Source organism: Carlito syrichta, unplaced genomic scaffold, assembly GCF_000164805.1.
Source record: "Carlito syrichta isolate Samal-C Ts95f unplaced genomic scaffold, Tarsius_syrichta-2.0.1 Scaffold309926, whole genome shotgun sequence".
Classification (NCBI taxonomy): domain Eukaryota; kingdom Metazoa; phylum Chordata; class Mammalia; order Primates; family Tarsiidae; genus Carlito; species Carlito syrichta.
The window spans coordinates 204,688-218,349 of NW_007254022.1; the positions used below are offsets into that span (position 1 = coordinate 204,688).

At 40.9% G+C, this 13,662-nt stretch overlaps 1 protein-coding gene across 1 annotated transcript in view; it reads left to right on the plus strand.

Annotated features, from left to right (window-relative positions):
* SKA2 (spindle and kinetochore associated complex subunit 2) overlaps positions 1-13,662 on the plus strand; it is a 47,724-nt gene that overhangs the window by 24,923 nt on the left and 9,139 nt on the right. Inside the window, exon 2 of the mRNA XM_008068285.2 lies at positions 2,465-2,551. Coding sequence (XP_008066476.1) covers positions 2,465-2,551 — 87 coding nt within the window. The remainder of the gene's footprint in view (positions 1-2,464; positions 2,552-13,662) is intronic.

Sequence of the window (13,662 nt, forward strand, 5' to 3'; positions counted from 1 at the left end):
TTAACTGTTTTTGCCCTTCCACTAAGGTTTCAAAATTTCAAGAATCAATCTTTATTCTAGAGATGAAGTTCATAGTAAGGTCTGTACCCTCTACCCAGAGAGTCTCCTAGGGTTTGGGCTAGGAATGGGATACCATGCCTGAGGAAAACATGTTTTGCCTTCTGTAGTGAACTCTAAGGATCATGGTTTTATATCTGATAAACTCAAGGCAACAAATATGCACTTTTAGATCCTGCAAAAGATGCAGAACTTCAAGAAGTTAAGAATAATAATATTGATGATACCACATTCAGAAATAAACCACTTTTTAACACTACTGGGTATACCTCCTAACTTTTCTATATGTATGCACATATACACGTATACCTCTTATTGTAAAATTGCTATTTTGTATTTAACAGGTCATGAATATAGTGCTATGTCAAATCTGTCTCTCCATTGTCATTTAAAAATTTAAGACTGGGATCAGTGGCACAGCCTGTAATACCAGCACTTTGGGAGGCTGAGGCGAGTGGATTGCTTGAGCCCGCGAGTTTGAGACCAGCCCAGGCAACTTGGCAAGACCTCGTCTCTACAATAAAATAAAAAATATCTGGGTGTGGTAGCACACCTCTGTAGTTCCAGCTACTTGGAAGGCTGAGGTGGAAGGATTGCTGGAGCCTAGCAGGTCGAAGCTGAGGTAGCTGCGAGCATGCTGCTACACTTCAGCCTCGGTGACAATGTGAGACTCCAACTCAAAAAAAAAAGAAATCCTGCCGGGTGTGGTGGGTCACACCTGTAATCCCAGCACCTTGGGAGGCAGAGAATTGCCTGAGCTCAGGGGTTTGAGACCAGCCTGGGCAACTTGGCACGACCTTGTCTCTACAATAAATAAAAAAATTAACCAGGTGTGGTGGCATGCACCTGTAGTTCCAGCCACTTAGAAGGCTGAGGTGGAAGGATCCCCTGAGCCCAGCGAGTCAAGACTGTTGTGGCTGTGAGCCTGCCACTGCACTCTAGCCTGGGTGGCAGAGTGAGACTCTAACTAAAAAAAAAGAATAAATATACCTTAAAAATGATAAAATAATACCTGCTTATTACAAATACTACAGAAATACATAAAGTAAAAAGTGAAAGCCTACCCCTAATAGTTGTTGTTTGCATACCACCATTTAAAAAAACTGCATGGTATTCCAAATGTTGTTTATTATTATTTTTTGAGTCAGAGTCTTACTCTGTAGCCCAGCCTGGAATGCAGTGGCATGGCTACCTCAGCCTCAACTTGCTGGACTCAGGCCATCCTTCCACCTCAGCCTTACAAGTAACTGAAATTACAAGTGTGTGCTGCCACACCTGGCTAATTTTTTAAGTTATGGTTGTGGGGCGAGTTGTCCAGGCTAATCTCAAACTCCTGGGCTCAGGCAATCCTCTGGCCTCCACCTCCTAAAGTGCTAGAATTTCAGGTGTGAGTTACCATGCCGGAAACAAATATAGATATTTTTAAATGTAACTTTTCAGTCTGATTCAGTCATTTTATGTCCCCAACGGCCTGTGGCAGTTCTCCCCTTCTTTTCTCTCTTAGATGTTTACTACAGATGAAGATCCCATGCTAGGACCCAGGTTCAGTAAATAAGGGCTATTCAGACTGTTACTCCTGTACCATATGTAGCTTTTCTTGAGTAATTTGTGACTCCATAAGCCCTGGAAACTAGTTTTTGTACCACTAATTTTGGTGGTACATATCAGTAGCTCTTTGGTCATTGGGGTTGCAAGTAAAGGTAACAGTGTATTTCCAAAATAAATTTGTTCTGTATTTTAACTTGAAGCCATATTTCCTGGAAACACACTGCCTAACTGATGAGAGTGTCAGTGACCCTACGGAATTCTTGAAGTCATTGTTAGTTTTTTGTATTAATACATGACAATGGCTAGTTAGTATCTTAATTTTGGCTTAAAATCTAAGAGAAAGTCATAGATAAATGACTTTCAAAATGTTAATTAGTTGAAAAGGTTTTACTAGAGAATAGGTATTATTGATAATTTTATTTTTGTTGTTAGAGTCTCAGTTTGTTACCCAGGCTGGAGTGCAGTGGCATGATTATGGCTCACCCTAGCCTCCACCTCCTGGGCTCCTTCTTTCTCAGCCTTAGTCTTCTGAGTAGCTGGTACTACAGGCGCTCCACCACACTCGACTGATTTTTTTGTAGAGAGAGATCTTGCTATGTTGCCCAGACTGGTCTCGAACTGCTGGGCTCAAGTGATACTCCTACCTCCGTCTCCCAAAGTGTTGGGTTTATAGGTGTAAACCATCGTGCCTGGTGATAATGGGAGTCTTATATACTTTTTTATTTCCACATTTTCAAATGAGTGTATATCACATTATTAAAACACAAATGTAAAGAGGAAAGACAGAATAAAGAATAGAGTATCATGCTTACTAATAAGTCTTTAGATTTACACAATAATGATTTATGTTGATCTTTAGTTCCAGAAAGCTGATTCTGATCTGGATTACATTCAGTACAGGCTGGAGTATGAAATCAAGACTAATCATCCTAATTCAGCAGGCGAGGTAAACTGCAAAATAAATAAGCCTTTTCTTTAAAAAAAAATCCTTTAAACTGGATACCTTTTAAAAGGATTTTCTGATAGTATTTCTCGTAGAAATAGAACATAATAATTATATTATTAAGTACTAAGTTTGGAGAATGTTAGAAACTTGTTATATTCGAAGCTTGGTTATGCATACTGGAGAGATTGTACCAATAGCGAAATTTGTGGCTAATTTTTCCCTCTAACCTTTAAAAAATAATCATTGAGTTCAGAGGTACAAGCCACTGTGGCAACCTCTGAAATTCCAAGAGAATATAGCTACCTATAGGGCAGTGGTTCACTGAGCTTGAGGGGATAAGTCCTGCCAGTCATGATAATCTCTGAGCAAGATGATGGTATGATATGAAACTTATTTAATTATATGACAGGAATATGATTTTTACATAAAACTATGTATTTAGTTATAAGTTTAGACTGATTAGACATATGAGCTCTGTTTATATGCCATAAAATCATAACTATAAGTATACATGTCCATGAGGATAAACGCAAACAATCTCCAAGTATCGTCTGTTGACATTAATTTACCACTTAAATCATTAATGTTTATCTTTGCCCTTGTTAGCATACAAGAAATACCATATTTTATAATTTTTCGAGCAAATTCCATACAATTAAAAAGCTTTTTTTTTCTTTTTGGATTGGGTAGAAGTACAAATTAAATAACACTTTATACAAAATTGGGAAAACTTTATAAATGTTCAGTTTTGACTGTTTACCTCATGGAATGCCAGAATTCTGAGTGTAGTTTCAACTGTTCTAGCTCCCTAACTGAGCTGATGTTTTCTTTGTCTTTTTTCCTTTTGTTTCTGACTGAAGAACAACTAATCATTCTGGTACAGCGGTACCATCTAATGCCTGGCTAAAGGACTCATCTGAGTCAGTGTCTTTCAAATGCTATTGTGGAAGACATTTCATCTCGTGCTCATACTTTTTCTCTACCTTCCATCTCTCATCTTTGTTCTGCCTCCAGTTATTTTTCTTTTTCTATAGCTTTTTTATTTTATTTTTTCAGTGGGAGTCTCATTCTGTTGCCTACGCTGGAGTGCAGTGGCATGATCATGACTACCACAGCTTCTACCTGCTGGGCTCATGTTTTCTGTTCACCTTAGTCTTCCAAGTAGCTAGGACTACAGGTGTGTGCCATGGTTAAATTGTTTTTTTAATTTATTGTAGAGACAAGTTCTCACCATGGTATCAAACTCCTGGTCTCAGGCAATCCTGTTACCTCACCAACCCAAAGTACTGGAATTACAGGCATGAGCCACTGTGATTGGCTGTCTATTGCCTTTGTAAAAAACAACTTTATTAAGCTATAATTCATATACCATAAAATTCATCCTTTTAATGTATCCAGTTTAGTGATTTTTAGTATATTCAGAGTTATGCAGCCATCACCACAAGGTTTTGAACATTTTCATGACCTCAGAAAGAAATCCTATACCCATTAAGTAGTTACTCTTACCCACCACCCCACCAGCTCCTGGCAGGGATAGATCTACTTTTGTCTCTACAGATTAGCCTTCTGAACATTTCACATAAATGGAGTCATACAATATGTGACCTTTTATGTCTAGCTTCTTTCACTTAGCATTTTATATATATATGTATTTTGAGTTGGAGTCTCACTCTGTTGCCCAGGCTGGAGTGCGGTAGCATGCTCATGGCCACTGCAGCCTCAACCTGATGGGCTTAGGTGATCCTTCTGCCTTAGCCTTCTAAGTAGCTGGAACTATAGGCACGTGCCGCCATGCCTGACTAATTTTTTTATTTATTGTAGAGACGAGGTCTCACCAGATTGTCCAGGCTGGTCTTGAACCACTGGACTCAGGCAATCCTCTCGCCTCTGCCTCTCAAACTACTGGGATTGCAGGCTTGAGCCACTGTGTCCAGCAACTTAGCATATCTTCAAGGTTCATCCATGTTATAGCATGAATTGATACTTTCTTTTTTTTTTTGAGTGCTGTCTTACTCTGTTGCCCAGGCTGGAATGCAGTGACATACACATGGCTACCACAGCCTTGACCTGCTGGGCTCGGGATCTTTCCACCTCAGCCTTTCATGTGGCTGGAACTACAGGTGCACGCCACCATGCCTCACTAATCTTTTTAAAATCTCTTTTAGAGACAAGTTCTCACTAAGTTGCCCAGGCTGATCTCGAACCCCTGGGCTCAGGCAATCCTCTCGCCTCCACCTTTCAAAGTGCTGGCCCTTCCACTCTTTATATAGCAGAATAATATTCAATTGAAAGTCTATACCACATTTTTTTGTTTTTTTGTTTTTTCAGAGACAGGGTCTCGCTCTGTCACTCAGGCTGGAGTGCAGTGGTTTGATCACACCTCACTGCAACCTCAAACTTCTTGGCTCAAGCAATCCTTCTGCCTCAGACTCCCAAGTGGCTAGAACTACAGGAGTATGTCACTTCCTGGCTAATTTTTACACCACACTTTCTTATCCAGTGATTGGTTGATAGATTTTTGTGTTGTTTCCACCTTTCACTACTATGAATAATGTCACTATGAACATTCATGTACAAGTTTTTGTGTGGATATATATTTTCAATTCTCTTGGTTATATACCTATGAGTGGAATTGCTGGCCATATGGTAACTCCTGTTTAATATTTTGAGGAACTGTCAAACTATTTTCCAAAACAATCCAGTTTACATTCTTAGTTTATTTTAAAAATTGGTATAAAATAAGAATAACATAAAATTTACCATTTTTATCCCTCCCTTTTTGTTTTGTCTTGCTAATGTGACCCAGGCTGGACTCAAACTTCTTGGTTCAAGCCAACCTCCCATCTTAGCCTTTTCAGTAGATGGGATTACAGGCATGTGCCATTACACCTGGTGGCCATTATAATTTTAAGTGTTCAGTTCAGTGGCATTAAGTATATTCACATTGTTGTGTAAGTATCCCCATTAACCTTCTCTGGAATGTTTCATCTACCCAAAGTGAAACTCTATACCCATTAAACAGTAACTCTCGGCCAGGCTTGGTGGCTCAGCCTGTAATCCCACACTTTGGGAGGCCGAGGTGAGTGAATTGCCTGAGCCCATGAGTTTGAGACCCGCCTGGGCAACTTGGTGAGACCTCATCTCTACAGTAAATTAAAAAAAAACAAAAAACAAATTAGCCAGGCATGGTAGCGTGCGCCTGTAGTTCCAGCTACTTGGAAGGCTGAGGCGGAAGGATCGCTGCAACCCAGCAGGTCGAGGCTGCGGTGGCCGGAAGTGGCCACTGCACTCCAGTCTGGGCGACTGAGTGAGACTCCAACTCAAAAAAAAAAAAAAATCCTTTAAAAGAAAAAACAAAACAGTAACTCTCCATTCCTGCTTTCCTTCACTCATAGCAACCACCATTCTGCTTTCTGGCTTTCTCATGAATTTGACTACTCTAGGTTCCTCATATAAATAGAATAATATAATATTTGTCTTTTTGTAACTTGCTTATTTCACTGTTCTCAAGATTCATTCATATTGTAGTGTCAAAATTTCCTTTCTAAGGCTGAAAAATATTCCATTGTATGTATATACCACATTTTGTTTATCCATTCATCTGTTAGTGGACATTTGGTCCACTTCCTCCTTTTGGCTATGGTGAATTATGCTGCTATAAACTTTTTTTTTTTTGAGTTGGAGTCTCACTCTGTCGCTCAGGCTGGAGTGTGGTGGCATACTCATTGCCACCCCAGCATCGACCTGCTGGGCTCCAGCGATCTGTCTGCCTCAGCCTTCCAAGTAGCCAGAACTACAGGTGTGCGCTACCACACCCGGCTAATTTTGATTTATTGTAGAGATGAGGTCTCGTCAAGTTGGCTGGACTAATCTTGAACCCGCAGTCTCAGGCGATCCACTTGCCTTGGCCTCCCAAAGTGCTGGGATTACAGGTTGAGCCACCGAGCCCGGCCTTTTTTTTTGATTTGGAGTCTCACTCTGTCATCCAGGCTGGAGTTCAGTGGCATGCTCACAGCCACTGCAGCCTCAACCTGCTGGGCTCAGGTGATCCTTCCACCTCAGTCTTCCAAGTAGCTGGAACCCCAGACACGCACCACCATGTCCGGCTAATTTTTTGATTTCTTGTACAGATGAGGTCTTGGCTGGTCTTGAACCCTTGGGCTCTGACTGGTTTTGAACCCTTGGGCTCTGGCAATCCTTTCACTTTGGCCTCCCAAAGTGCTGGGATTATAGGTGTGAGCCACGGTGCCTGGCCATGAACTTCTTTTAAGCTTAGTAGTACAACTAATACCACATTTCCTTTTGCTTCTTTAAAAAACATGATTGAGTTGAGCTTTTTGCTCATGTATTGGCTTTTCTTTTCCTCATCACCAGTACTCTCACTAGCAGAGCCTTTCTTGCATAATCTTAGTCCTTTTTTTTCCTTCATTTTTTTGAGTTGAAGTCTCATTGTGTTGTCCAGGCTAGAGTGCGGTGGCACACTCACAGCTACTGGAGCCTAGACTTGCTGGGCTCAGGCGATCCTTCCACCTCAGCCTTCCAAGTAGCTAGAACTTTAGGCATGCACCACCACACTCAGATAATTTTTTGATTTATTGTAGAGATGAGGTCTTTCCAAGTTGCCCAGGCTGTTATTACCTTTTACCAGCCACTTATGATAAATAAAACTCTGAAATGAATTGATGTATTATAGGCACAAAATTAACTAAAGTGTAGCACAGTTTATAAACACCAATAAAAGAACACAGTGGCTCCCAAGAGTCAGTTACTCAAATAGAACAAGCTATGTGCACAACAGTTTTTTTCCTTTGTGGTCTGGTGCTAGTCCTAACCACAGTGTAGTGTTAAGCAGGCCATAAATGCAAATCATGTTATCCTAAATTGACAATTACCATATCAGTGTTATTAGATGTAGGCTAGACATGGTGCCTCACGCCTATAATCCCAGCCCTTTGTGAGGGTGAGGTAGGAGGATCGCTTGAGGTCAGGAGTTCAAGAACAACCTGGACAACAGTGAGATCCCATCTGTACAAAAAAAAAAAAAAAAAAAGAAATTAGCTGAGTGTAAGGTAAACGAAACCAGGCCAGGCAAAAAGGCAACAAAGGAGCCAAGAAAAATTTATTAGCGCAATCCCGGGCGAGGCTCTCCGGTCCATATAGCTGTGGGCCGGAGAAGTCGCGCCCATCAAGATGGGTGATGGGTTTATAAAGGGCATGCTGAGAAAGCTGTGAGGAGGACTGGGGAGAGAGATCATTGGTTGGGACAGCTGTCGTGCCTGCAGGAGATTGGCCGAACAGGGTTGCTAGAATCGCTGTAACAGGTACTGGCTGACTTTGCGGCTGGGGTCTTAGTTCTGGCCTGGTCCCGGTTGGAGCCATCTTGTTGAGGCAAGGCCAGCCCCGCCCTCCGGTACCTCCGACTTTACACTGAGTTGGTGGTACACTCCTGTAGTCCCAACTACTCAGGAGATTGGGTGGGAGGATCACTTGAGCCCAGCAGTTCAAGGATGCAGTGAGCTATGACAGCGCTATTACGCTGCAGCCTGCGTGAAGAGGAAAAAAAAATGTTATTAGATCCAACTAATGTCACAAAAAATATGTAGTGTGGGTAACTAACTACATACTACCCTATCCTAACTCTTATAGCTCTATGGCTGTTTATTCTTTATTCACTCTTTCTCTTCCTAGTTGTTTTTTTTTTTTTTGAGTTGGAGTCTCACTCAGTTACCCATACTAGAGTGTTGTGGCTGCTCCCGGCCACCGCAGCCTCGACCTGCTGGACTCCGGCGATCCTTCCGCCTCAGCCTTCCAAGTAGTTGGAACTACAGGGGCGCGCTATCACGTCCGGCTAATTTTTTTGATTTATTGTAGAGATGAGGTCTCGCCAAGTTGCTCAGGCGGGTCTCGAACCCACGGGCTCAGGCAGTTCACACACCTCGGTCTCCCAAAGCGCAGGATTACAGGCTGAGCCATGGATCCTGGCCTCTTTTCCTAGTTTAGGGAGATCATCAAGAATTAATTCTTACTATGCTGGGTGCCATGGCTCACAACTGTAATCCCAGAGTTTGGAAGGCGGAGTCAGTGGCCGGATCATGGCTCACTTCAGCCATGAACTTCTGGGCTCAAACAATCTTCCTGCCTCAGCGCACTACCACACCTAGCTAATTTTTAAATTTGTTGTAGAGGCGAGGTCTCACTGCGTTGCACAGGCTGGTCTTGAACTCCTGGGCTCAAGCAGTCTTCTGGCCCCAGCCTCCCTAAGTGCTGGGATTATAGATGTAAACCACCGTTCCTGGCCCTAACTGTCATGATCGTTACATAATTCAGTATCATCTCATGAGGAAGATGTTTTCTTCCCTCATAGCAATTTTCCTCCCAACTTTAAACTTTTATGATTTTTTAATTTATTGTTTTTGTTTAGAAACAAGGTCTTGCTCTGTTAACTAGGCTAGAGTGCAGTGGTGTGATCATGGCTTCCTAAAGCCTCAAACTTCTGTGTTCAAACAATGTTCCCGCCTTACTCTCCAGAGTAGATGGGATTACAGTGCACGCCAGCATACCAGGTAATTTAAAAGAAAATTTTTTTGTAGAAACTGTGTCTCATTATGTTGCTCATACAGATCTTGAACTCCTAGCCTCAAGTGATTCTCCTGTCTCAGTTTTGCAAGTGCTGGGATTATAGGCCTGAGCCATTGTCACCAGTCCAAATTTTTATTGTTATCAAATTATTGTATGTAATTTGAAGAGCTACAAAAGTATAAAGCTTATAATTTCAAAGAATAATTCCTTGCTTCACATTTTCCCACCCCAAAGTAGGACACCACTTTATTTCAGTGTTTTTAGTACTTCCTGTATGTTTTAAATAGTATGCTTATACTGCAATTTTTTTCTTCCTGATCTGAAATATCTACTGATTTCCTGGATGCAGACTTGTTCAAATCCCAGGTCTGCCTCTTACTAGCATTGTGATCTTAGACAAGTCAGTTAACCCTTCTAGTCCTCATCTATAAAGTGGGGATATTGGCTGGGCTCGGTGGCTCAGCCTGTAATCCCAGCACTTTGAGAGGCTGAGGCCAGTGGACTGCCTGAGCCTGCTGGTTCAAGACCCACCCAAGCAACTTGGTGAGACCTCATCTCTACAATAAATAAAAAATTAGCTGGGCGTGGTAGCGCACACCTGTACTTGGAAGCCTGAGGCAGAGGGATCGCCGGAGCCCAGCAGGTTGAGGCTGCAGTGGCCAGGAGTGGTCACTGCACTCCAGTCTGGTTGACAGAGTGATACTCCAACTCAAAAAAAAATAAAAATAAAAATACAGTGGGGACATTACTATCTACCTCAGAGATTGAGAGAGAATAAAATTAGATAGCATATGAATGTGTTTAGAACTGTTTGGTCCAGAGTAAGTGCTATATGTTAGCTGTTATTATTCATAATAATTTTCCACTATGGAAGATAAAGTTTAAATACTTTAGTACCCATATTTATTCTTATCTTTATCTTTCCTGGATAAATCAATATTCAGTGTTTGTTTATATTTTTATGACTCTAAATACTGCTTTTGTATACGTCCTGTTTAATACTATGTCTGCTTTTCCACTCTTCACAACTTACTTATTTATATTTTGAGTTGAAGTCTCACTCTGTCGCCCAGACTGGAGTGCAGTGGCCACTCCCGGCCACCGCAGCCAGGACTTGCTGGGCTCCAGCGATCCTTCCGCCTCAGCCTTCCAAGTAGCTGGAACTACAGGTGCGCGCTACCACACCCGGCTGATTCACAACTTATTTTTTTTAAAGCCAATAATTGTTTTCTTCTTTTTTCCCTTCCATTTGCTTAGTTTTTTTTTTTTGAGTTGAAGTCTTACTCTGTTGTCCAGGCTGGAGTGCATTGGCTTATGGCTACCACAGCCTCTACCTGCTGGATCAGGCAATCCGTCTACCACAGTCTTCCAAGTAGCTGGGCCTGCAGGTACGCACTGCCACACCAGGCTAATTTTTTGGTTTATTATAGAGACAGATCTCACCAAGTTGCCCAGACTGGGCTCGAACTCCTGGGCTCAGACAATCCTCTTATCTTCACCTTCCAAAGTACAGGTATTACAGGTATGAGCCACCTTGCCCAGCCAAAAGTTAACTTTTTGAGACACTGAATGTTTGAAAAAGTCTTTGTTGCACTATTTATTTAACCCTTTACTTGATGAATGGTTTGGTTGAATATAGAATTCTAGACTGGAGATCTTCTCTTAATTTTTCTTAATGTTAATATTCCTTTTTTTTTGTGGTTTTCTGGTTTCTAGTGTTGCTGTTGAGAAATAGTTGTCATTCTAATTCCTGATCCCTTGTGTGTGTTTTCCTCCAAAGTCCTCTGCCCACTCCATTCCCTTACCCATTGCTTGGAACTTTCAGAATACTTTATGCTGTGAAGTTTATAGTTATGGTATGAACTTTTTCACTAAAAGCTGTCACTTGGTAGGGTCCTTCCAACCTGAAGACATATTTAGTATTTTCAAAAGAAAAGGAATCCAAATTCAAAAGAAAAGAAAAGAAAAACCGTGGCCTTTTTTACCAGTCATGTTTTGGAGACTTTGTCCCTCCAGCCTAAGTTTTTCTTATCTTTTCTTTTTTTTTTTTCCTCTTTTTTTTTGAGTTGGAATCTCACTCAGTGACCCAGGCTGGAGTGCAGTGGCACACTCAGGGCCACCCCAGTGTCGAACTACTCTGGTGATCTTTCTGCCTCAGCCTTCCAAGTAGCCGTAACTACAGGCATGAGCTACCATGCCTGGCTAATTTTTGATTTTTTAAAAATTGTATAGACAAGGTCTCGCCAAATTGCCTGGGTTGGTTTGAACTGCTGGGCTCAGGCAATCCACTCTCCTCGGCCTCACAAAGTACTGGGATTACAGGCTGAGCCACCAAACCTGGCCTTTTTAAATGTTTTCATTGTTGTGGTTTTTCTCCCCACTTTGGGAGATATTTCTTTGGGGTTTTTTTATGGTTTTTCTACTGGAGATCTTTCATGTAATACAGTATCCAGTGGTCTAGAAACATGATGGGAAATGAACTTTTGAGGGTGAGGGGGCAGGTCTTAATATTACTGGAGTTTATAATGAGTAGATACTCCAAAAGTCATCTTAATATATATTATTCCTCTATTTAGCAGAGTGTGTATTTGGTATCATCTATTATTTTTTTCCTTATCAAACAAGTTATCAAGTTCTCTTAATTTTTTCATAGTGTCTATCTTCTCTCTTTCCAGCTTCTACAACTCCTGCTTTAGGTCTTGGTCACTTCCTGCAGGATAGTTTTAACAGTCTTTAAGATGAATTTCCTGTTCTTATTCCTTTCTGTTAGAATCATTTTTATTTACTATTTCCATCATTACAGGCCCTTAGAGAAAAATATCCAAGCAAGAGGCGGAAAGGTCCAAAAACTGAGCCTCTACGCATAGCCATGGGGTAGGAGGGTCTGTGAAGGAATTATATGAAAAGTGCGAAGAAAACCAAAATAGTGTAGTTTTATAGAAATCGAGAGTTCATTTTAAGAAGATAGAGCAGGAGGGAACTAAGGAGAAGCAAGAAGAGGAGTGCCAAAAGTACAAGCTAAATAGCAAGACTGATCTTTTGATTATTTTAAATAATTTGGTAAAGGAAACTAGTCTATGGGATGTTGAACTAAGGAAGTATATTATTAGAGGCTCTAGAAGCTTGGTGGCAAATGGAATGAGAAAAACGAAATTGGTTTTAAAGTGACAGCAGAGTCAAGATAAGGTATTAATTTGTCCCCCAGTATAGGGAAGATCTCCATATAATCACTATATTTGAAGTCTGTACAAAGAGAGATATTGAAAAAGTTGTTGAAATACAAGTTTAAGGTTATGAGAATATGGGGAGGAAACAATAATAGTAGGGGTAGTGTAGAGACTGAATAGGGGTGGAGACTGTCCATAGATGTTTTCATTATAGGATGAAAATCTAAGAAGATGGAGCTTCTGTTAGATAGTTTCTGACTTCTTAGCAAAGCAGTTGGTGAGGTTATGTGCCAAGATGGAGGATGGAAATTAGAGGGACTGGAGAAGATTTGAAATAATTAGAAACCATTAGGGAATGAAAAGAATTACCAAGTGGCAGAAGAGACCCAGTTGAAATGTCTTTTATGGAATAGTGGCAATTTATATTACAAAATAAATTTGAAAACCAATGTAGTTTATAAATACAGTTGGGTTTCCATAAATTTTATATTTTGCATGCATTTAAAAAAATTGGTGTTTATACATACTTTAGCCCCATCACAGTGTGTTTAAGAATTTTGTGAGACTGGGCGTGGTAGCTCATGCCTATCCAGCACTTTGGGAGGCAGAGGTGAGAGAACTGCATGAGCCAAAGGGTTTGAGACCAGCCTGGGCAACACATGGTGAGACTTTGTCTGTACAATAAATAAAAAAAGTAGCTGGGTGTGTTGGTATGTGCCTGTAGTTCCAGCTACTTGGAAGGCTGAGGCAGAAGGATTGCCTCATCTGAGCCCAGCAGGTAGAGGCTGCAGTGGCCGTGAGTGTGCCACTGCATTCCAGCCTGGGCGACAGAGTGAGACTTCAACTCAAAAAAAAAAAAGAATTTTTTGGGTGGTTTCACATTGTCTTATTAAGAACAAATCAAAATAATACCTTTTATCTTTTTTCTGAATAGCATTTAAAACTGTATTTTAGAGACTGGGCATGGTGGCTCACACATGTAATCCTAGCACTTTGGTAGGGTAAGGCAGGAGGTTTGCTGGAGATCAGGAGTTTGAGAGTAGCAACATAGGGAAACCCTGTTGCTACAAAAAGTCTTTAAAAATTAGCCGGATATGGTATGTATCTGTGTAGTCCTAGCTACTTGGGAGTCTGAGGTGGGAGGATTGCTTGAACCCAAGAGTTTGAGGCTGCAGTAAGCTATGTTAGCGCCACTGTACTCCAGCCTAGGTGACAGCAAGAACCTGTGTCTCAAAAACAAAAAGGAATCATATTTAAAAATATTGTGTAATTAATTATTGTGAATAAAATATTGTGTAATTAATTATATGTATATATATATATATATATATATATATTTTTTTTTTTTTTTTTTTTTTTTTTGGG